Source organism: Rasamsonia byssochlamydoides (assembly GCF_041956645.1).
Source record: "Rasamsonia byssochlamydoides strain NRRL 3658 unplaced genomic scaffold VTN77scaffold_62, whole genome shotgun sequence".
Classification (NCBI taxonomy): Eukaryota; Fungi; Ascomycota; class Eurotiomycetes; order Eurotiales; family Trichocomaceae; genus Rasamsonia; species Rasamsonia byssochlamydoides.
The window spans coordinates 75,890-100,356 of NW_027192445.1; the positions used below are offsets into that span (position 1 = coordinate 75,890).

Below are 24,467 nucleotides of genomic sequence, written 5' to 3' on the forward strand. Positions count from 1 at the left end.
TCGTCCGGCCAAGCTCGAGATACACGAGACCTCGAGACGTATGAAGGGAGCCGATCAGCCCGCGGTCTTCATACCCGCTCACCCCAGACGATGTTGCGGCACCACCCCCCAAAGTGGTGCTGTACCCGGATGAACTACCCCCAGCGCCAATTCGGAGACATTCGTCAAATTCGGCCAAGGCCTCCTCGAGACGACCGAGGCGACGTAACGCATGGCCCAGGTTGGCGCGCGTGGCGACCCACGCCGCCGGATCGCACTGTAGGGACGCGGCCAAGGCTAAAGACTGACGGAAGAGGTCCGCAGCAGCCTCAAGGTTGGATTGATGATACAGGACAACACCCAACTCGTTGAGCACGAGGGGATCCCCACCCAGCGGGGGAAGACCGTTCGACAGGCTGGTGGGAATCGTCGACAGCGACCCAGACGGGTTACCGGACGACATGGCGTAGGCTGCACATAGATACTCGTGAGCAAGGGACATATTATTCAATGCTAGATGCTGCATGCCCAAGAACAACTGCGGGAGATGACTGCCCTGGAACAGCCGAGCGGCAGTGCTGTACGCGGCAATGGCCTGGTCATGCTCCCCTTCCGCAGCGAACGTATGGGCAAACCCAATCCAGGCGGGAGCCGAATGCGGATCTAGGAGAGAAGCTTTGGAGAAGAAACGACGGGCTTCCGCGATTTTGGCCACGGAGAGGTAGTAGGTTCCGATCGCCAGATAGCTGTAGGATTCCTCCGGCGCGTTGTCGGCTAGAGTATGTGCCAGCAAAAACAGGGCATTCGTGGCGCCGGTCTCGTAGAGACATGCAAGATGGAGCGGGTAGACGGCGGGAGAATGTCCCAGATTCTGTGCATTATGACCGGAAGACGACAAGACTGCCCCGGACTCTGGGGAGGAAAGGATCGAGGAGGTGAGTTCGAGCGCTTCGACAAATCGACACTGCGTGTAGAGGGCCTCGGCGCGCGAGAGGAGGATGTCAGGATTATTAGCTAGGTTGTAGTGGGTCGAGAGGGTCTCCGTCGCGTCGGAGAGGGTCGAAGGAGAGGAGTACTTGGAGAGACGGGTGGTATATAGCATCTTGACAAAATGGGCTGCCTCTTGCGACACTGACGGGTCGGATGGCACAGTGATGGAGTCAAAGTCCAGCGACTCGAGAAACTCGAGTTCCTCGGCGGGGGACATGAGAGAGTTCTTCATGAGCTGGTCAAAGGCTTCGAAGCACTGCACGTCGATGCGGACGGCGTCCTTGTAGCAGTCGCGGGCGCGATCGAAAGCGTTCTGTTTGGCGTAGCAGAGACCACGCAGGTAGCACATGGCCGCCTCGAAGCGGATGTTGTTGGCGTCCTCGCGCTCCTCGCTGCGGTCCATGCGATCCAATCTGGAGGCCGTCTTGCCATTGCGGAGGGTGACATGACTGTGTCCGTTCAGATGCTGCAGTTTTCGCCGGGTGTGGCCGCTGTTGATCAGATGGGTGGGGTTTTGTTCGCCGAGGATGGACAGAGCAGCGTCGAACTTGTTCTGTTTGATGTAGCAGTGGGCGGCCAGGTATTTGCACGAGGTGCTTCGCGAGATCAGGTCTTTGCGAGACAGCAGCGCCAGGGCGCGAGTGTAGTTGTTATTGTTGAAGTGGACCTGGGCCAGCCAGAAAGCATCGGCGTCGCTGTCTGCAGGCAGTATAACAGGTTAGAGAGATGGAGAACAAAGTGCAGAGATGTTGTCATGGCAGAAACTCACTGGTCAGAGCCAGCACCTTGTCGCCAATGTAGATAGCAGCATCATGCTGACCGCGATTCAACGCATCCTGGCGCCAGCTGCGCAGGAACTTCTCCATGTTGTTTACTGTAGCTGCACACCACGCGGGGAACGGTCAGAGGACTGTCGGTCGATCTGGATCATCGGGGAGAAGTCGAAGATAATATCCTGGTCTTAGAAGCTATTCATGACGTATTTGCTGCTGCGATGTGTGAGAGATAATGATAATGAATTGGATGCTTGATTGTCTTCGCAGGCGCGACGCGGGATGAATTTGGCGTCGCGAGAGAGTGTGATGGATGTGTGGCCCAAGCGTCTCTTCGGCGTGCCGACAGCCAACTTCAATATCAACCACCCAATCACCACTACAGCCCTAAATTACAATTGATGAGGCCTACGAGCTACATTTGATGGCCATGGTACTGTGAATATGACGGAGAGTACTACACTCAAGATGAGATCAAACACTCTGGGCCCACTTAGCATTCAATTGCTGATATCATACTTCTGGTTCTGCCAACTTCGTGAGAGGCTGAGGATCAGCAGAGGCATCGTTCTGTTGTTACTGAAAGAGACAACCATCTTTGAAGAAAACTTCATTAGATGCAGATCATTTTGGCAAATAGATCCTATCATATCTGTACTGTACTGGAGTCTCAAATTTGCCTGAAGGAAGAATAAGCAAAAAGGCTTTTTTTTCTTTTTTTTTTTAAAAAAAAAATCAACCCTCATCCTCTCAAAGGATGATCCTCAAGTTACTTTCTACGTTGGAAATAATGTGTTGGTTGATTTATTTGTTCCAGTCGGCTTCCTTGCTTTATTTCAGTTTGAAATAGTATTTACGTACTGTACTGTTGCGAACTGAACCAAGAATATGCGACAATCAAATTCAATCAAATTGATGGCCTACATTTTTTTCCACTTGTAGTCTGACCTGTCGATCTAGTAACTTCACCATCTACTATCTATTTCGCAAAATAGACTGAAAACGTTCCGTATAAGATGGATTGTACTGTACAGTCTAGTTCACTCTACCTGTTGGTCCGTGCGCGGGTGTTGCCGCATCAGGAAACTCACTTTATTATCATCTCCGCCCGCCACACTGCCCCAGCATCATACCAACTCCAACTCCACCACCAGCAACGCTACAACAGACGTCAACCTGCTTCTTTCTTCATCCTCTCCCATTGCGGAGGCCGTTTGCCAATCGATCTGCCAAAAAAAGAGAGAATATCTCACCTGAGAATCGACTCCAATCACCATGTCGGAGCGGAAGGTCCTAAGTATGTATATTCTCTACAGACTCAAGCTGGATTCAAGCTGAAATGAACGGACAATGCTAACAATTAAACAGCTAAGTACTATCCGCCCGATTTTGACCCGTCAGCGATCAAACGGACGCCAAAACACTTGAAACCGTCGGGTCCCAAACTGCTGACAGTCCGCCTGATGGCGCCCTTCTCGATGAAGTGCCTTCACTGCGGCGAATACATATACAAAGGCCGCAAGTTCAACGCACGCAAGGAGACCACAGACGAGAAGTACCTCTCCATCGCCATCTACCGCTTCTACATCCGCTGCACGCGCTGCAGCGGCGAGATCACCTTCAAGACCGACCCGAAGAATATGGACTATATCTGCGAGCGCGGCGCAAAGCGCAACTTCGAGCCCTGGCGCGAGAACAAGCCCGACAATACCCACGAGACGGAGGAGGAGACGCTCGACCGGCTCGAGCGCGAGGAGAACGAGGAGCGCGAGCGCCTGGAGCGCGACAAGATGGCCGAGCTGGAGGAGAAGATGCTCGAGTCGCAGCGCGAGATGGCGGTCGCCGACGCCCTGGATGAGATCCGCACGCGGAACGCGCGCATCGAGCGCAGCGAGGCCCGTGGCGAGGAGGTTGCCCTCGCCCATGTGCGCGACGAAGCTGAAGAGGCGCGCCGGAAGGCCGAGCAGGAGGACGAGGAGGCCGCGCGGAGGGCGTTCATGACTGCCGCAGGCGAGAAAGTGAAGCGCCTGGTGGAGGATGAAGTCGAGGGTGACAAAACGAAGGAAATGCCGCCGCCGCCGTCGTTTGAGCGAGTCAAGAAGCCGAAGAAGCAGCCCTTCTCGGCGGGGTTGGGCATCAAGAAGAAACAACCTCTCGTGTGAGCAGATTCATATCGTTGTTGCATGTCGACGTTTCATGCCGTTCGTTCGTACAGTGTATGTATTAGACGGCGGTCCTCCATAACGTGTTTTTTTGTTTATTCCTTTCGGGGAAGGGCAAGGCAATGACTGAGGCGTTTACTTACGAACTATGGGCAAGGGAAGGGAAGGGAAGGGAATTTGGGCATGTACTTGTACATACATAGATACTGTTATCACCTTTTTTTTTTCTCGTTACATGGGACCGGTTTACAAACAGTTGCTGGCTGGGATGTTGGAGTCCAGTTCTGTTGTATATGTAATGTTTTTATTTAAGATCACTTTCATTGTCATACGTAGTGTACATACATAGTTTACCAAATGGTGAAAAAAGAGGTAAAAAGACAAATGCTGCTTTCCCCATAACATACATACACGACAACATACATAATAACAGGTCTGAAACTGATAAAAAAACTGAAAACTCATCTCTGCAGCAAAACAACGCATAATTGAAGAAGAAGAGACAGCAAACAAACACAATGACAAAACCATCCCGACCATAATATTATTATTAGAGAGTTCATATTCATCATCTTGTTCAAGCGCCATGCTCAAAAAGCTCAGCCAAGTCAAAAAGCCGTGACAACTTTTTTTTTTACCACAGCTCTCTTCTCACCGTACCGCCAAACGCCATCTATCTCTCATAAAAACAAAAATTGCAATTGATAGAGATGAACGACCTTGCGCACCGCAGACAGACAAGACAAGACAAGACAAGCACCAGACCATGTACGAACAGCAAACAGCAAACCCTAACGCCATCAAAAAAAATTCATCAACCAAGCTTGACTTCAGAGATATGGCATCCAGAGAGCATCGGCCGCTGCCAAATGCTGCGGGTTGACCGCCTTCGAGACCAAGTCGATGGTCGTCTGATTCGCTGGAAGGTTGCCTTCGGGCGGACTGGCCAGACTGACGGCTCGATTGACGATGATGTCGCTGTTATTCTGGACGAGTTCGCGAAGCTGGTGCTCTGGCAGCGGGCCGCGGTGCTGCGCCGTAGCCCAGAACATCATCTCGTCGCGCACGAAGATGCTCAGCTGCTGCTCCAGTTCGTGGCGCGGTTCCGTCAGGCACCGAGCGATGGCCATCAGTGAGCACGCAAAGACGCCTTCCATGGCGATGGGTCCCATCAACGTCTGGATATTGGGCGTCAGGCGGAACGGCACCTGCTCCGGGTTGTAGAAGAATGCCTTGGCCGGGTTGATGGCGGGAATCAGCTCCGATCCCCAGATGTCGCCCGTGGCCCGCGAAATCGAGATCTTGTTCGGGTACCGGTTGCCCATGTGCATCACGTACGTCATGAAAGCAATTGCCGCGTACTGATACGAAAACTGGCGGCGGAACAGCCAGAAGTCCGCATAGTTGGGGTACGTCTGCTGGAAGTAATCCAGCACGATGTTGTTGGGCACCCATTTCTCCTGGATAGCCGTGAGGATCTCCGTGCGGAGAACCTGCTGCTGCTCGAGAGTGCGCTGTCGAGAGTTAGCTACCGTAAAATCCGCAGAAGTACTACTACTCACGTTTTGTTTCGTCTCTGCCAGCGATCTCATCTTCTCCATCGTAAAGAGCACTGGCTCATCCTTGTTCATGCCCACCCGTCGGCAGTAATCTTCGTAGATGCCCTGCAGAGAGATATAAGAAGGATCGTCCCGAACCAAACGAATGTGCGGCGCCAGAGGGACCATAAGCGGGAGGTGGAAGTACAAGTTGCGGCGTCTGCTCTCCTTCCGCTTGGCGAGAATACCGTTGAAGATACGGAAGAGTTGCAGAATGCGCTCCTCACGCCTGCAATGACGGGCAGCTGGATGCTGTACCGCAAACGGATGGATGGTGCCGTCATGGCCGCGGATCTTCAGCCGACGATGGCATACGCCAATACCACGAACGAGATCGACGTCAGGCAAGAAACGATCAATGCGGACAAAGTCCTGGTTTTTGTCCTTGTGCAGCAGATATTGCCCAGGAACCTCGACTTCTTCGAACTTCAGGAACCGGAACTCGCTCAGATGCGGTGAGTACACCTCCAGGAACTGAGACTGTGGTCGACGGTCAAGCTTCTCCTCAAACTTATCCCGCCATCTGCGCAGCTTCTGAATGTACTCGTACATCGTAGGTTTCTTGACCACAAAGTCGGCCTCGAAAGACTTGCGGATATGCGCAGGGAGAATGGTTTCCGCAAACCGAGTGATGTTGGCTTCTGTGGCTGGCGGGAGCTTGAAGTCTTGAGCGTACGATCCGGGCATGCGGCCGACATATGCAAGGCCATCGTTGAGCAGCGCAACAATGAGTCGATAAGCGTCCTCATCAGGCGGGCACTTGAAGTTCTTGTGGATCTGGTCGACCATTGTTTCCATGGAAAGAGCCAGTAATGGGAAAGCGGTTTTGAGACCAGCCATGATCTCTTCGGAATACTCCCATGGCTTCTTGAGAGGCTCCCTCGGCGGCTGTTCTGGTTCACCTGTGGGTTGATTCTGGCCTGCGTTCTGGGCTTGTGCCTGTGCCTGTGCCTGTGCCTGAGCTTGAGCTTGAGCTTGAACTTGGCCCTGAACCTGGCCTTGAACTTGGCCTTGTGCCGGTCCCTGCGTTGGGGCCTGGGCTTGAGCTTGTGCTGGCGCCTGGGTCTGCACCTGAGCCTGGGCTTGAGCCTGAGCCTGCGCTTGTGCATGAGCCTGTGCTTGAGCCGGGGTCTGATTCTGCGGCTGCGACTGTCCGTTGGCTTGACCATTAGCCTGCGCGTTCGCATCCTGCGACGAGCCATTTGCAGTATTGCCCGTGGCCTGCGGATTCTGCCCTGGCGTTGCTTCCCCGGCCGTTCCAGGTCTCGATCCGCCCTGAGCCTGAGTCTGGGCCTGGGCCTGGGCCTGAGCCTGAGCCTGAGCCTGAGCCTGAGCATCAGCCTTCAGATTCGGCGACGCTTGCTGCTTGGCCCGGTTGAGTTTCTCCTGCTTCTGATCATGCTGCTTCTTGATACTGAGCATGTCCTCACGGTTCGTCCGCAGCAGGAAGAACAAGGCTTGAGGATACAGCTTGGCGATCTTGACGAGCACCGCCTTGCAGAGACGCGCCTCGCGATGAGATAAACTCGTGAGCAGCTGCGGGATAAAGGTGATCCAGTACCACACCGGGGTGTCACCTTTGAAGTTCTCGAACGCACTGGCAATGCGACCTTCCTCGTTATCCAAACTCAGCAGCCAAAGGATGCGACTGAGCAGTTTTCTCGACTTGGCGTTCTTGTAAAGGCCGGCTGCCTCGAGATAGCAGCTTACCGCATTGCTGGCCAGTTCGTAGTCCGTCGGGTCAGCCTTGAAGCGCTGGTCGCTATACTGGCCCCATTCAGCCCAGGCTTTGGCGAGTCGGAGGTCGTAGTAAAGCGCTACCCCAAAGGCCTCGTTGGCTTCGTTGACATGGTTCAATTTGGCCAAGAACATGCCTTTGAGAGTGTAGAATTCGGCCTTCTGCTGAGCGCCGAAATAGTTTAGGTTGGTGTTGTTGATAACATCGAGGCCGCTGTTGAGTTCCTTGGGGTTCTGATAATGGCATTTGGCTTGCTCCCTCAGCTTCAAGAAGGCTTCTTGGATCTCAATGTTTGGCAGCGTGTAGATGCGGCTGAGCTGGTTGATACAGACCTCCGGCATCTGATGCTTGCGAGCGACGTGTGCGAAACGATTGATAATCCAGGCGGTTTCGTGGTATCCACGGTAAGCATAGGAGTTACTCGCGACATTGTTCGTTTGAGGTGGCAAGAGACTGAGATATGTCGCGTTGATCAGTTGGAAGATGTGCTGTCGCCACGTCACCAGATCCTGCCAGGCATTGATATCGTCCCAAACATTTGGAAGACGGTCGCGCCAGGTACCCAGAAGGAGTTTAAGCTCCGCAGACTTCGTGTCGAGGTTTCTCTCGTTCGTTTGGGATAGGCTCGCGCAAATGACACTGGCATCGTGCAGCTCAACCAGTTGCTGGAAGTGCTGCAAGATCGGGATGTGGGCATTGGTAATCCTCTTCGGCAGCTGATGCCATTTGCGAATTGAGAGCTGGATAGACTCATCGCAAATATTGTTGAACTCCTGGATACCTTCCTTTTTCAAATGGAAATTCAGAAGCGACATGAACGCCTGGAAGAAGGTCCGTCTCGGGGTTGGCGCATCAGACACCGACTTGATCAACGACTCCAATTGCTCACGGTTGGTCTCGCTCTGCCAGTTTTCAATATTCCTCCATGCAGCCTCCAGGAGAAGGTCGTTGAGATTTTCATGCTTGGCGAAGTCGCTTAAGATCTCCCATTGCTGCAATTTCTGGGCACAGATGAGCCAGTGATCCTCCCACAGGAAGTATTCGCCCTGAGAGAATGGCATGGCCCCGGAGCGAGCCTTGATTTGTGCACTCTCATACAGCTGCTGAGCTTTGTCCCACATGCCGTGTTGTTCGTACGAAAGCGCGGCGTTAGTTTCAACAAACTTGCAGCGCCGTCGCCACGTGCCATAGAAGAAATCATCTTCCTGCAGTCCGGCAAACACTTCCACCAGCGCGTCCAAGTTGCTCTCACGGACAACAGGGGTGTCGATGATGGGGCTATTCGCCGATTCTTCGAGATAGCAAGCAGCCGTGTACCAAGCGTCGTAAGTACGGCTCAAATACTTCATGACATGCGGAGGAACTTTGAAGCGCGGTCTGGCCCTGACAGCACCCTCGAGAAGAGCCTGGATAACATTGGGCCGTCGGTCGATCTGTCTGTGATGGTACTCGCGGGTAACAAGAGTGACCATCCCTTTTTCGAGGTCGATACGCTCTTCCCTCGAAAGGGTCGACCAGACAATAGTAAACAAGGTCGTCCACAGCTTGTACGCAACCTTGGGATCTGTATGCTGCAGCTGGCAAAGAGGCTCCATCAAATCCCGGATCTTAACGTCTCCTAGTTCGGCCATAAAGCGCTTGCGATCAGCAATAAAGGCCTCCAGCTGCTCATCGACCATGACATCCTCCTTCCTTGGATCCTTCTCTGCAGCGCTGAAGAGGAATGACAGAGGATAAATGGTGAAGTCCTCCGGGTGCAGTCTGGCAGGAGTCGTCATGTCGACAGAGCCCATGACCAGATGCGATGCCTGAGCCAACCAGAACGAATCGGCCAGCGTGTCCCAATTCTGCGACGTCAGAACGTAGCTGAGTCGAGAGCTAGCCGTGCGCGTCAGACTCCGGTCGAAGATGGTGATGAAACGGTTCCGCATCTCCACGTCCTGTGCTCGTGTACCGATCAAAAAGGCATGCTCCAGTCTCACGGTCAGCTCAGTGCGCGTGATCTTTGCATCCTCGTAGATCCTGATGACCAAATTCAAGAATTTCTTGAGCATTGTTTGATCCGGTCGAGACTCGAAGAGCAGCATCTTATGCAGCACGGCAGTTTTCTCCTTCAGCGTAGGCCAAGACTCCGTAGAGTGGAAGATCCATGTTTCGACCATGCCCAGAATCTTGCTGCATAGCCTGATGTTATGTGATCGTTCCACCAGCTGTGCCAGAACGCTCAAGAACGGCCGTCTCTGTTCACCAAGATGGGACATGCGCACAGACATCAGGTCAATGGTCTTGAGGATAAGGTCCACGCCAATCTCGAATTCTTGCTGATCCGGAACACCACCTTCGCCTGGTTTGACGCCGGGGGGATACTGGCCAGAGATTTGGCTATTGGCATACGCAGCTACGTGCTCCTTAGCCAGTTTCTGCGAGAATGCCTTCATCACCTGAAGGATATGGGCATCCATCTCAGCCGGCCTATTTTTGGATAGCGTCCACAAAATATTCAAGCTCGAGATGTAATTGTTCGCCGACAGTCCCTCAGTGGCTATTGCCGACAGATACGTGACAAATTCGGACGGCGCGTTGTCAACATCCATAGCGTCCTCTTCATCCGGCTGATCTTCAGGTAGCGCATCGAGAACACGCTTGACGGGAGGCGGCAACTTCGGCGAGATATCCATCTCATCCTCTACCCCATGAAGGCAGTCCTGGATTTCGGGGTTATCCGAGCGTAGAGCCTTTTCGAAAAGCTTCTGAATCAATGGCAACCGATTCACAATCCAGTCGTCCGGCTTGGCCGCAAGGAGGACACGCAGCACCTGCAACGTATTGATCATACTAGTGATATGCTTCTCATCCGGCTTTTCAGCCTTTTCTCCAGTAAGAATTGGCTCTGTCACTTTAGGATAAAGGTCGACGTCTAGGTCGCCCCAGAATTCCGGCTGGAGCAGGTTCCTCAAGAGTTGAACGGCCTTCTTGATCATATCTCCAGTGGCGACGGGCGGTTGAGGCTTCGAAGACGGAAGTTCCCGCAGCCTGAAAGCAGGAACAGGGAACCGCTCAGGAACGGTGGTGATGAATGTGATGAGATACTTGATCAACGCGGCCCGATGGTCGAGAGGAACCATGTACTCTGATCTGTCGCGTGCCATTGGGGGCGCCAGACCGGCAGGGGACTCGGATGAGGCTTGGGTTTCTTCAAACTTCCGTTTCCTCAGATTGGGCGATTCTGGAGCACCATTCATTTTATTTCCAGAACCACCACCACGGACCCTCTTCTCCTCCCAGTGCCAGATTAGTCCAATGAGGTTGAGTGCGAGCTTCTTGCTCTCATTGGAAGGGTTCGGAGGAGCCGCTATCTTGACCAAGGACGGCACAATCAGAGGCACAAAATGCTCTCTCGACTCGTAGAAAAGATCCGGTTGCCGAACAAGGAATTGGAAGATACTCATCACCTGCTGCAGATTTGCCGTCTCTTCTGCCAAAATCCGTCGAGGCCATTTTGCCCACAACGGATACCGCGTATCGGTTGCCTGCTGGTTGTTGTTGTTGCCACCGGCCATGATTCTCGTAGGTAGAACAGGAGCTAGGACATCAAGGGCCTGGGTGACAAGAGCTTTACCCTCATTCTGATGCGCCCTTAACAGAGCAACGTAAACTTGGACCACAATCTTGAACGGCGTTTCGTAGTGTGCGATAAAGTAACTGATTAGCACATATGCACCATATTTGTTGATTATGTCCTCAAGCCGGATGTAGTTCCAGGCGAATTTGATAATGTCCTTGCGTGACTCCTGGACGGTCTGGTGATGGTACTTGATCAGCAAGGCGGACAGCTGTAGCAACTCCATACGGGAATGATCGACACCAGGCTGATTGGACTCTTCAGCAATATCGCCCACCTGTGGTCTCCACAGTCGGCTTTGTATGGATTCGGTCATGCTCTTATCCATGAGCTTCGGACTGTTCGACGGGCTATTCCACGTTGTCTTGACGTCCATCGCAAAGATAGGATTGACCAGGTAATGGAAAGCAAACGTCTTCATCTTCTGCGAAGACGTGCGCTGACCATAAAGATCCAGACAGCGCATGACGACGGACCGCCTGTAGTCGATGGATTCATTTGTGATGATATATTTGTAAATGAACTTGGGGAATGCAAGAGTCCGTTTCAACTCGTCGGCGGAAAGAGCAGCCATCACCTCAAAAAGGAAATCCAAATCCTGCAGAGACTCCGAAAGGTAGATCGTGAAAATGTCCATCAGCTGGTCCTCAGCTTGCTCGACCCTTAAACGCTCATTAGCTGGCAGCTTGTCAGCCCGAAGCTTGATCTCCAGGTCCCTTCCGGCACTTAAAAGCAAAGACTTCAAGTCACCATGGGAGACCAGCCATTTCCTCGTCGGCTCATGCGTGCAGATCGAATGGGCAACGTAGATTGCATTGATTGCAGCAGTATTTTTGCTGTCCGACTGCTCCTGAGGGAAGGCAACAGCCTTAAACCCTTCAGTATCGGCAACGACAGCTTGCCGCAGCACTCCACTCTCCGGGTCCGCCAATACCTGGCCGAAGAAGCGTCCATATCGCTCGTCGCTGAAGCGCTGCTGGAAGAAAGCCCAGCTTTCCTTGGGGTACCGGTTTAGGTATTTCACAAGAGGCTTTCTAAACGGGCTGTTCGAAGTTCGACGCAGCTTCTCCTCCAGGTCTAGGATTTTATTGACTAGATGCTCCATGAAAGTCGTCGCGGCCGGGGGAAGAAGATGGAAAATGTTGAAGATGGCCGCCACGATTTTCATAGCCGGGTTCTGCTCGACGAGGCCAAACGACACCTTTTGCAAGGTGGCGTCATCAGCTATCATCTTCATGTGATCCAAGAGCCGAGCACCGATCTCAACCTTGAAATAGTTTGTCAGAAGGGTCAGGAGCCTGGCAAGTCCATCGAGCCCAGCGACGCTCAGCCGTTTCGGGTCTTGCAAGTTCATCAGAATCGGACGGAGGCCATTCTGAAGGAGATCCTTTGGTAACTTGTTGGTCTGCGTGAGCACATCTCTTAGACCAGCATTGGCCGCTTCGATGATTTCTGGCGATCTCGAATACAGAGACTTGAAGAACACCGAAATGATACGAGCACGGCTGGTGTTCTGCGGAGTGCTAGCAAATTCCGGGAAGCCCATTGCCATGGAAAGAAGGCGAAGGCAGGCCACTCGCAAATTGACGATCATCTCTGCGTTCTTGAATTCATTGGGCTTGGACGCTAGAGACTCGTCGTCAGCGTCAGCAAGAGCCAGCGACTCCAACATCAATCGATTCAGCGGGTCGTTGAAAACCACAATATTCTTGTGGAGACTCAGGCAAAAAGTGATCGCGTCGATGAATCCGATTTGAATGGGGAACGGCAGCGCGCGCAGAGGTTTGTTGAAGATCGACTGTAGCAGACGATCCTTGACTGGAAGCATGAGTTCATGGACTTCACAACCAATCACCTCGGCGAGGGTATGGAAACTCTTCTGCGATGTTTCACGGACGTGCTTGTTCATGTGCGAAAGCTCGTAGATGAAGAATCCACAGAGAGTATAGAGTCGGCTCTTCTCGTTCTTAAGGTCATCTATCGAGACACCTTTATTGCATCGCCGGAGAATGATTTCCAGAGTTTCCTGCGCCCGGATACGAGTGCTGGCTGGGAGATCGGAAGGAGTGTCCTTGATGACATACATCAAGGCCCGAACAAACTCCGTTTGTCTCTCGAAGAGCCAAGAATCGCCGAGATCGAGGTCGGTTGCTAGGAGCTGTATCCCAAGGCTGCCACCGGCCTTCGTAAACCATTCTTCGCTGTGGCAGCTATGGCAAAATACTCGGCCGAGATGTTGCCAGAAAGGTAACTTGGAAGCCTTGTCAGCGCCCCCGAAGATGATGCTAGCTGCATCCTTCATAACCTCCAGCGCACGCTTGGCCGCATCCCGTACACGAGGGTTGTCCGACGAGAAACAATCAACGATCACTTCTGCGAGGACACGCGAATCCAAATAAACGGGACCTTCACCGCTGGCGACGTCAAAGGATTTCCGCGTATGCCTTGCCTGAGCGAACGCTCGGCCGACCTCAACGACCGCAAAGTGTCGACATACATCCGCGACGAAGGGAGTCGCAGTCTGTTCGAGGTCCGGAAGCGTTGTCGCATAGAAGCACGCTTTCAGGAGCTTCTTGAGGGTCTCTTCCTGAGCTAACTTCTTCGGGATTGAACTGGACCGCTCAGACTTGTCCAAGATGTCAATAGGACCCTGGAATTTGCCCTCCAGCAGATCTTCCGCTTGAAGACGGAGCAGAGAGGCCATGTCGTCAGGAAGGTTTTCAAAGCCGATGTAGAGTTTAAGCTGAGAGCTCAGCATACGATAGGCTTGCTGTTTGTAGTATCCATCCGAGGCCTTTGCTGCAGCCGTCTTGGGAACCTCCAACAGCTTCCCGTAGGCAAGATCAACTCCGATATCGATGGGAAACGGCCGTTTTTCATTGGGTCCGATCAGTCTGATGTCCACACTGGGGACATCATCTGCAAACTGCTGGAACGACAGCTCCGGCGGGTGATTCAAGAACTTCCGGTTTCGACCGCCCAGTTTTCCGAGGATCCTCATGGTGGTATGGGAATGGAAATGGCTGTACGGGTGTGGCCGCAAATGATCCCACAGCGCTGTCATGAGCTCGTCCATAATTGGAGCCATGATGGGATCCAGATAGTCGGCTGTCAAATTGTCAACACAGAGTTCAAGGGTTCGAAGGCCCTGGCCGACTAGATCGGAATCCGCCCGAAGCGCAACCACGATCGGTCGCATCAAGTAGCTCAGATAGGGGAGAAGATGACTGAGACGAGCGGGAACAGTAAGCGTGAGTTCGACATAAAGGTCGCGCTCCTGTGGTTTGCGGGCGCTCATCAAGAGGTTGTTGAATGTCTCTAGAAGCATCTCCAGAAGGGGAAGCAATTCCTTGTACAGCAGCTCGAATCTCCCACCACCAATACTGCGAAAGAGCGAGCGCAGCAATAGGAAGTAGTTCATCGGTTCCTCGGCGGTCACTGAAAGTTCGATACATTTCGTGACGATCTTGGTGACATGGGGATGTAGAACCTGCTCGTTCTGCACGGAGAAGAGCGTAACAGCCATGAACGACAGTTTGAACATCCTCAGGAGGATCTTTGCCTTCGTCATGTCTGCAGTCCCCACTTCGTGGATGCGGTCCATGAGGTATTGCAGAACCATGCCAGAAAACGCCGGAGACGTAGCTTCGCTCGCGAGGAAAAATTGCGGCAGATGGAGGAGGGCGCCATGCTCAAGCATGAGCTCATGGAGGTATGGGATCTCGCTATGGAAGACCTCATGGAAAGTCGCGGTGTCTATGCAGTGGAACACGGTTCCGAAGCTCTCAAGAAGCTCCTTTTCCTCTCTTGTCATCGGCGCAGTATACTGGCTGGCAAGGAACTCGAAGGGCGAGGAGTACTGAACTTCAGGCTGTGGCTGATCGACACCATAGTATCTGAACACGCGAGCACCTTCATGGAAGAGTTTCTTGATCACCTTAACTTCCTCAGCATTATATCCATAGGAGACCTCCGACCAGTTGATTGGGACGTTGCTGGGGTCAATCTGAATGTGTGGCGGATTACAATTCTTCAGCTGGTGGAAAATGTTCTTCAGGCCGTTGATCAAGTTCTTGAAGAGAAAGAGGTTGTCGGATACAGGATCACCGCCGCGATCCCGAGGGTTTGACGTCTTGATAGGAACGGCCGAGAAGATATCAATCTCATCCCAGTCCGGAGGATTCTCCCTGTCGGCGAGATAGTTTTCCGGAGCAGACTCTTGACGTTTCCTGTATGCTCGTGACACCTTCACCGCATTGTCGAACTGGTGGTTCATAGCAGCAAATTTGTCACCAATAGCATCCAGGATCATGATCAAGAAATAGCGGGCCTCCTGCTTGTCTTCCAGCTTCGATATCTTCTCAGCCATGTTCAATAATAACTTGGCGCTCATCGTCTGGAAGCTCGTCCCCGGAAAATCGTCATGGAGATTCTTAGTGTAGACTTCCACCGTCCGCCGAATTTGGTCACGGGTGAGGTGATCGCGCACATGGTGAATCAAATCTGCTAGCATACTGTAGGCGAGCGGCCTCATAGTCTCGTAGACTGTAAGGCCGTCCCCGATCAGAGTCCTCTCGTCCAGAAGCTCGTCGATCTTTTCCAGGAAGATTTTGCGGTAGTTGAAGTTGATGATGTGGCGGATAGCAACGAGAAGCTCTTTCCTCGCACTGGATTTCTCCCTAGGACAGTCCTGCAAGAGGCGGACAACGACACTAGGCAGGGTTGGAAGAAAGTCCTGCAGCTGGTGGGCGTACATCCGCAGAAGATAAGCCAGAAAGCTCATGGTCTTAACTTGCGCGGTAATGAACTCTCCAAAGGCAGCCCGATTCTTTATTTCCTTGCAGACACCGGTGAATATTTTTCCCTGTGCTGCAGCCTCGGCGTGGGCCCGCTCTTGCGGCTTTGCTTGCAAAAGCAGAATGCTTTTGATCAAAGGAACAAAGAGTTTCACATTTGCCGAGACGGAGTTGCGGTGTGCCTGAAAGATGGAGACAACAATGATAGGGCATTCCGCCAGGACCTTGAACGACTGCATACCCCTCTGCAGATGATGGTTCGCTTGTTGGTCAGGTCCTAGATCCGTGACAGACGAAGCTGGAGAGCTGGGCCTGGGGGACTGGAAACTTTGAGAGCTCGGCCCAGGCGTCGACGGCATGCCGGGAGTGGCACCCTGAGAGGGCGTATCAAAGGTGTCGCGCACCACCTGTTCCATCGTCTGGAACATTTCCTGGATAAGCTCTAGGAAGGGCTGGACCCTGGAGGCCGTGGCCTTGACCTGATTCCGCGCCAAATCCATGATGGTCTTCATGCAGAGCACCGCGTTTTCCTCGTTCTCAACCCGCACGAGCTGCATCAGCATATCCACCATATCCACGGCGTAGGGCTCGACGTCGGGGGAGGCCATTGGTAACCGGTGTAACGTCTCTAGAAGACAGTTTCGTAATTTCTAAACAAGCACAAGCCATGTTAACCCAGCTCGATACACTAGAGACTGAATCTCCACCCACCTGCTCATAAGACATGTTCGTGAACACCGGATCTCCCTTCAAAATGTTTTTAAACACGGGCCATAGCTTTGCCAGGAAGGTCGGGTAATTTGAACCCGAGCATAGCGATTCGATATTGTCCCGTAGCTCGACCGCGACATTGGCCTTGTACCTGAGCTCTGAACGTCAAAAAAAAAAAGTCAGCAAAGTTCAATCTCCCGTTTAAGTTCGTGATCAATAAGTTTGCTGGCTATGCATTAAATGTAGTTGCAATATGGGGATGCAAAGAGCCACCTACCGAACTTTTCGTCGCTCAGCTTCTCGGCGTAGGTATCGATGTTTCGCTCCATGATTGCGACAAGCTGCGAGCAACCAAACCGAGAAAAAAAAAGGTCCCCTAGATTTTTCGCTGCTTGACTAACTGCCAGGCCGTCAGGCCGGCCTTGTTTAGAGGTACCAACACCCTCTTGCTCAGTGGTTATTCATATGCGGAGAAGCGCGACTTCCAGGGCCGGGGTCTGTTCGCTGGGAACGTCGCAAATGGTAGAAGCGAACTAGAAAGGCGAATAAATCAGTCAATTCATAAAATGCCTCGTTCCTTGTTCTAAAAGATAAAACGAGCGGTATCCTGGGACTCTGAAATCACAGGACGTTGAGGCAATTGTGGGAGGTTGAGACGAGACGATCGCCGTGATGCGCGCGAGATTCCACGTCTGGACCGCAGGAAACCAATGCAGAGCTGAAGAGTTGGGGGGTCGCTGAGACCCTGTACGGTGCGGCTAGTCCAGAACAGGCAATTTTACGGATAAAGGTTAAACCGTTCCGGTAGGCGCGCGGCAATCGACGTCTATGCCAGACTGCCGTTAAGCGCCAGCCAATCAGACGTTAGGAGCTGCAGCCGTCACTGGCAGGCTGGCAGCCGGAACAGTTACCTACTGTGCATACATACCTAGTGAAGCGAGCGAGATATTATGGTGAAGTGACTTAGTAGTGACTTGGAGATGTTTAGAAAAAAAATCGAAAAAAGTCCATTGGCTTCTAGGACCACGGACATTATTAACGCCAGTCACACCCATTTTCCATACCCGAACAAGTGTCTAAAGAGTCCAACTCAAATGTGTGCTCAGATGACCGCAGGTCCAAGAGCCTCGCATGGAGCGCAGAGAAGATATGGAAAACCATGTACATGAGAAAGAAAAAAGAAGACAGGGGCTGATGCTATCGAAGCGAAGAGTGACAAAAGAAATAGGGGAAGAGAAGGGGACAAATATCGCGAAATACATATGACCGATGCACGCAGCCGCTATGTCATTGCAGGGCGCACAAATGAGACGTGAAACAGGCAGAAACAGAGGCAAAAGCGGCAATAGACATTACTTGGTCGAGTTGCTCCGGGACAGTACAGGGGTCGCTACCGGGGTCGGAACGGCGCTGGAACCACCTCCTAGTGAACCGCGTCGTTCAACACGCAACCGAGACCCACTGCCACTACCGCTTCGTCGTCTTCGAGAATCGTCAAGTGATCCTCGCCGGTGTGTCTGGATGAAACAGACGTCTAGGGTTAGAATCACGATTGCTACAGGAAAACAGATCACGATATCTTAGCACACGGAGGAGATGTCAAATAGAAAACGGGGGATAAGGGGAAGAACGAGAATGCTTCTTGAAGCATGCAAGTTCATGGAGTACTAACCGAATTCTGACTTTCTGAGTCGCGCAGTCTCCGCTCTACTGCGGTACTCGACTCGTCTTGGAGCTTGAGAGAGTTAAGCCTCTTCTGACTGTCTTGCGTGAGGGAGTCGACCTCGTCAACGCGGCCTATGGGACCGTCTGCGTTGGCAGGAGAACTCGGGGCCGGACGCGGGCTATTAAGGAGCCCCTTCTTCCGCTTCTCGGCCAGTTCTTCCACAATGTCCCATTTGTTGCGTCGCGCTTTTTCGCGCTGTTCAGCATTGTTCATCCGTTCATTATATGCATGCGAGCAGTCGTCGAATAATTGCGGGTTGATCTCCATGAACAGTTTCATCGCATTGTACACCATGCTATGGATGGTTCTGCGGATAGTCAATATCAACGCCATCAAGAAAATATTTTTATCGAGGCATACCTGTTCCAGTGACCCTTCGAGTTCTCATAAAGCGGAGCAAACATAATGGGTAAGATCGTCTCGACATTGTCGCTAACCAGGTTACAAAAGTATTCGTTGTTCCAGAAATACAAGGCACGTTCTGCGACCTGTAGAGGAGTTAGCGCAAAGGTTCGTAATCATGCAGACTGGTCGATGACAAACCTGAAAATGGGGACTGGCGACTGATTTCGCTAATTGATGGAAGAGAGGCTCCTGGACCTTGGCAAATTCTGCCGGGTCCATCACCTCAAAGATGTCCTCGACCTCATTCAAAAACATGACCTCTTTGGTGCTATTCACCTTGGGCCAGTAACGGAGCAATCCAAGCACGACCTGTACTCGGGGCGTGAACAGTTTGCCCAGTGTGTCGGTCTCAAGAGCTCGGAAGGACTCACCTCTTCGGTCAGTGCAGAATCTTTCTCTAGAAATTGGACGATGCAGTAGGCCAGCTGCGGATGATACATGCTCAAGCACTTCACTTTGTGGAGCGGGATCAAAACCCGGGTCAAAAACAGCTTGTGTTCTTCCTTCAGAGGTAAAGCAAATCCGTTGATGATAGATCCCAGAATTTCCAGCAATTCGGCAATTCCATTAAAGCGTTCAGTTTCATAGATAAATTGGAAAAAGACGTTGTTTATCGAACGGCGAATGTACGACCGCAGATTCAGAAACTTGCCGTAGATGCGATGTAATGTTGTCTTGAGAAAGTCACGTTCTCTGGGATCTTCAGAGTCGAATAGTTCGAGTAACTAGTAGTCACCGGTAAGCTCCTGAAGAGGCCATGATTGGGACGAAAAAAGTGCAGCCAGATCTCACCTGAAGCACAAACTGATGGTCGATATACTGTTTTGCAATGTTCGTGTTGAAATCCTGGCTCTCAATGAACCGTAGGAAGAACTCGTAGACAACCTGGATATGGGGCCATGCCACTTCCAAGACCGGTTCATCCTCTTCCGGGTCAAAGGCCTCTCCTTGCGGCGTCACTGGTGGTGGAATTGGACGGAATAGATTCTTGGCAAACATCTCGACAACACGAGGGTACATCGGCTCGGTGATGACGGAGCGATTGTTGGCTACATAGTCGAGCAGCTCGTGGAGAGCCAGCCTCTTGATCTCCTTGGACTTCATGTCGGCAGTGGGGTCGTTGAAGTCAAAGATGATGTTGCATTGGTCAATCTTCTGCATGAAGAGCTCTTGACGGCGGTTCGGAGGAACTTCGTGGAAACCGGGCAACTTCTCCAGTTCCCGCTGTCGCTGATCTGAAATGTCAAATCGCGAGGAATGCTGGCGCTTCGGTGTCCTGATACCCTCGGACATGTCCTTCGGGGTCGACTGCAACCTGTCGAAGACATTCGATTTCTTGGGCGGGGCAAGGTCCCCAGGCATAGTCTCGGCGGCGCCCGGAGGGGGGACATGCTGGGAACATGAATGTCAGTTGGATCAGGATGAAGTCGATAGGGGGTATCTATTGCAGCAACTGTAGCATTGGCGACGAAGGGAAAGAGACAGGACATGAGACAAGAGAACGTACCGGTCCACTCGGACTGATAACTACACTGGGAGGGATAGGCTGCTGCTGTCCTTGTCTAGTCGGTGTCGCAGGGGTGCTGTTGGCTGCCTGGCCAGCGGCATGGGAGCCCGCATTGCCCTGCCCTTGAGCTATATAGTGCTGCCCGGTGGGAGCTGAATTCTGCGCATTATGATGGACAGCGGCAGCATTGATCCCTCCCGCTGATGCATTGTCTTTTTCATGAGCCCCTTTACTCCTGGTGTCATTTACCGAGGTTGTGGACGAGTTCGGTGTGAGATGGTTCGGGCTAGCTGAGGACTGGGCATGGTGGGTTTGACTGGATGCTTGGCTCGACGATGAGTTACTTGACGAATCTCTTTTCTTCGAGGATTTGTTCGAGTCTTTGGCCCGAGAAAGCTGTTCGTGCTGAGATGGTTAGCGTACCCCGGACGCCATTGTTGGGGGTGGAGGGAGAGGCACTCCGCAGCCAGGAAATGTCACCCACAACAATCGATCGATCAAGAGAAGCAGATGATGAGAGGGGGACAGGGGAGGGGACCACGTACAACTCTCTGCCTGAATCCTTTCATTGTCGCGAGCAGATTGACGACCGCATGTACCGAAGTATCCTAGCAAATATTTCGGAATGCCTGTCCAACGCCGAGTCACACAATCGGAGGAGGGGAGTCCCGCTCGGCAGTGGAGTACGGTCGAAGACCACGACTGGGTCGGTTGTTTATAATTAGAGACCTGCAGACAACGGGATATGAGCTCTTGTGCAAGACAGGAACGGATTGTTGACTGCCCACGGTCGAGGTTCAACAGAGCATCTTTGGGAGAGATGAAAGGTAGGATTGGGAGCTGGAGGAGTTGCGACGGCCACGGCTCAAATGCGACACGCTGGAGGGAACACGCTAGAGCACAGGAACACGAAGCAGTTTAGGCATGGAGAGGCCAGTGTAATGGCAGGAGGAGGGAGGGTCAAAAGCCGCAGGACATACCTGAGAGACTCCAGGGCGTCTGAGGATTTCAGAGGGCAGCACACTTCGTCTTTCACAGTGATAGTGATATCGATTGTCTCTGTGTCTCCGTCAGGTCCGTCCTGAGGCTGAGACCATTAAACGCAGGGCGGTCTGGTGGAGGTTCGTCCCCGTGTCGCTTAGCGACAGGCAGGAGAGGAGCGGGGGACGGGCCCCGGCGAGACCTACTAAAGAATAGTCGTGGAATCGTTGATGTGGCAGTGGCAGTGGCACCTGTGCAGCGGAGACGAGCGCAAGGACAGGGTCTGCAAAGAATATAAAACTCGGACACAGCACGATTACAATTCCCAACGAAGGAAGAAAAAGAGGGGGATGGATTCAAGAGCCGATGGCAATCAGCAGGGATAGGGGTGACGACCAGGGAGAGTTGTCGGGGTCTGTGTGAAGAGGAGGGGCGTTGTTGGTGCTGTGAGGCTGTGAGGCTGCGGCAGAGGATCCCGTCAAGAGCTGCGATGCCAGTGGAAGAGCCCGCCCCTAACACCTATTCTAGGGAGAGCTCAGGGCCCAATAGGGGTGCCGGGGAATTCCCCATATCACAGCCATTTTTCCATCTCTTTCTTTGTTGCTATGCAAATGTCTTGGTATTTCTTGCTGATAAAATCACGAATCACATTAGTCTGGGGAAATTCCACAATCATCGTCTTGCTGTGGCTATAGACCAATGAATGATGGTCCTCGGTGAATAAGGAGAATGACGGAACATCGCAGTCACCTGACCAGAGTCCTCTTGTCTTTGCCCGGCAAAACGACAGAAGTTTCAATAATCATGCAATACTTACAGTTTTTGAGATATTGTGTACCTGTAAATAAGAATCAGTCTATGTGCATCTGATTATGGGGCAATTATTGTTTATTTGCGTCAATGTGTGATGCTGCAGTCGAATTCAAAGGGTCTTAAGAAGAGATATATTTTTTAAAAAAATCATCAATAGCGTATCTCTGCCCGCATTATGTATTGGTGAATGCAGAAAACCACCACAACACAATTATAACAAACCTCGCACTGGGCATATGTTCACGCAAAAATAATATCTCCTAGTTGATTTCAACTGATTCCCTCCTTTCGCATTTGCGCCGCGCTCCCCCATCTCATCATGGCAGACAGATACGGAAGGGAGAGGACGGCACCATTCTATTCAATCCCCCCACGACAGATCATCAGTGTTGAACATCCAGGCGTCGTCAAAAACGTTGATAGAGCTATCGCAACACTTCATGGCAACGATGGCATCGCCAAGGTAGGTCGATATATCGATAGAAGGGATGTCTGTCGTTCATCTATCTAACCAGGTTTCTATTAGATTCTGAATCCTCCCAAACCTGATACCCCAGCAAATCTCTCCCTCCGGCCAGAGGATCCCCTATCGAGGCCATTGCAGTCGACCTGCAGCCCTTCAAATAACATCCTGCTCCGAGTGACGGTCCCCAAATGGACCGGACGGAAGCGGAAAAGGGGATCTGATGAACCCTTCACGGGACCTGCTGAGCCTGCTGCTGAAAGGCGAGATGCAAAAACTAGATTACGGACTCTGCGGGACAATGTAGGGAAATATACCATCGAGCCGGTTGGCCGGGTGGAACGGACGCATGTCTTCCGCGGTATGTATGCATCTGCATGCTGGCGCAGAAGAACCAGAAGCTGATCAGATGTATCTATCTATCCTCCAGGAATACCGGATATCGTATTCTCGACCGTGTCGAGCCCTTTTACGCAGAAGTTCAGAGAGCACATCCTGCCATTTGACTGTATGATTCTCGTGCAACATTCTCATGAAAGTTATCTTATTAACCGTCATGCAATATCTAGTCGAGAAGATGAAAGGGTTTGACATCAGTATGAGGAAGGGAGAGGTTCGCAATGTGGATATCATCCCACCACCTTCATTTAGCCATGGAGATGTTCCGTTTCAGTACACGTACGTTGGGATTGATCAGCCCTCATTAATTAATCTTCACTGACAGGGTCTCTAGCTACCGTCAAAACCCTACGGTCAAGCAGTCGGTCGACACGTCAGGAAAAGTCACGACCATCAACACCCAGCAGGCTAGCAAAGTTCTCACCCATCTCGTTCCATACGATATTCCCGTCGTCCCGTCCAAGCCGCGGGAGAATTGCCCCCCGATTCCGACACTCGACAAGACTCTTCAGGAGACTATTGCTGCCCTCGAGGCCCTCTTCTCGGAGCGTCTAGCGTGGACGCGCCGCGGGCTCCGCAACTCGCTCAAGACCAACGAGCAACGCTATTGTCTGCGCCATGCAATCGCGTACGTGGGGTATATCTTCCGTTCGGGGCCGTGGCGAGACGCCATTGTCAAGCTGGGCCACGACCCTCGCACGTCGCCAAACTACCGTATCTATCAAACGTTCGTGTTCCGCGTCCTTCCTCGGGAGCCCGAACTCGCGCGCGATGGCGGCGGCGGACGACGACACACGCTCCCTCGATCCTCAGAAACCGTCAGCGATCCATCCAAAGAGGGGACCAGCAACTCACACCTGTTCACGGGAAAGCCTCCCCTGCCACTCGACGGCAAGATCTGGATGGTCTGCGACATCGTCGATCCTATCCTCCGCGGGATCCTCTTCCCCGAAAACCCACCGCCGAACTTCCTCCGCTCGACATGCGACTGGATCAGCGACGGCTGGTACGGCAACGGCACGCTCGCCAAGGCGAAGACCATCATCCGCAACAAAATCCACGCCATGACGCAGCAGAACCGCGTCCCCGACGATGCGGAGTTCATGCGCATCCTCTCCTTCCCCGACCACGCGGCTGCGGACGACAACCTGGCTGCGTTCCACCTGGACCCTGAAACGGCGACCTCTAGGGAGATGCAGCTAGCCACCGAAGTGCGCGCCACTATCAAAGGCGCCCCGAGCTGGAAGGGCGTCGTCGCTGGAGACCGCACCCGGAACCAACGAGCCGCCCCCACCATCGGGACAACAGCTGTCGATGAAGTCGGCGCTCCTGATAATACGGCAGTAGTCAAAGAGGGCAGATGGGAAGACGAGGACGAAGCCGCGCGGCGATTGGTGGAAGAAGAGGAGGAAAGCGAGGGCGAAGAAGAGGCCATTGAGCGGGAGGAAATCGCTGCTGCGGTCGCTGCAGAAGTAGAAGCGCAAGCGCAACAGCAAGCACGTCCAAAACTGGACGGTGCCGTGGACGAGGAGATGGAGGAGGCTGAGGACGAGGAGGAAGAAGAAGAAGAAGAGGAAGACGAATTGGATGCTGAAAATGAGGAGGACTTGGAAGGAGAAGGAGAAGAAGACGACGAAGACGATGATGTTTGACGGTGCAACAACATTATCATCCTGTTATCGCCGTGCTTGTGAAACAAAAAAAAAAAAAACAGAATCAATCCCAGCGTATGTATCATGTTGGTTTTCCGACTTCTGCGAAGTATCATGATTTTTTACCGATCGATCGCAAAGAACGTGCTTCT

The 24,467-nt window shown here is 52.5% G+C and overlaps 4 protein-coding genes across 4 annotated transcripts; 2 read left to right on the forward strand and 2 right to left on the reverse strand.

The window, feature by feature from the left end:
• Window positions 1-3,017: 3,017 nt before the first annotated feature.
• On the forward strand, window positions 3,018-3,904 carry VTN77DRAFT_7630 (uncharacterized protein; the record flags this gene model as incomplete). Its single annotated transcript, XM_069424040.1, has 2 exons — window positions 3,018-3,039; window positions 3,111-3,904. The coding sequence occupies 2 exons, from the start codon at window positions 3,018-3,020 to the stop codon at window positions 3,902-3,904; spliced, it is 816 nt and encodes a 271-aa protein (XP_069275270.1).
• An 830-nt stretch (window positions 3,905-4,734) lies between these two features.
• Window positions 4,735-16,698, reverse strand: VTN77DRAFT_7631 (uncharacterized protein; the record flags this gene model as incomplete). Its single annotated transcript, XM_069424041.1, has 4 exons — window positions 4,735-5,418; window positions 5,467-16,308; window positions 16,370-16,527; window positions 16,647-16,698. 4 exons carry the CDS (start codon window positions 16,696-16,698, stop codon window positions 4,735-4,737), a joined length of 11,736 nt encoding a protein of 3,911 aa, XP_069275271.1.
• Window positions 16,699-17,721: 1,023 nt separating this feature from the next.
• Window positions 17,722-20,576, reverse strand: VTN77DRAFT_7632 (uncharacterized protein; the record flags this gene model as incomplete). The annotated part of the gene is made up of 8 exons (XM_069424042.1): window positions 17,722-17,886; window positions 18,042-18,402; window positions 18,456-18,583; window positions 18,639-18,809; window positions 18,872-19,225; window positions 19,293-19,892; window positions 20,008-20,403; window positions 20,553-20,576. The coding sequence occupies 8 exons, from the start codon at window positions 20,574-20,576 to the stop codon at window positions 17,722-17,724; spliced, it is 2,199 nt and encodes a 732-aa protein (XP_069275272.1).
• A 1,544-nt stretch (window positions 20,577-22,120) lies between these two features.
• On the forward strand, window positions 22,121-24,315 carry VTN77DRAFT_7633 (uncharacterized protein; the record flags this gene model as incomplete). Its single annotated transcript, XM_069424043.1, has 5 exons — window positions 22,121-22,264; window positions 22,328-22,625; window positions 22,695-22,772; window positions 22,834-22,942; window positions 22,998-24,315. The coding sequence occupies 5 exons, from the start codon at window positions 22,121-22,123 to the stop codon at window positions 24,313-24,315; spliced, it is 1,947 nt and encodes a 648-aa protein (XP_069275273.1).
• Between the last annotated feature and the right edge of the window lie 152 nt (window positions 24,316-24,467).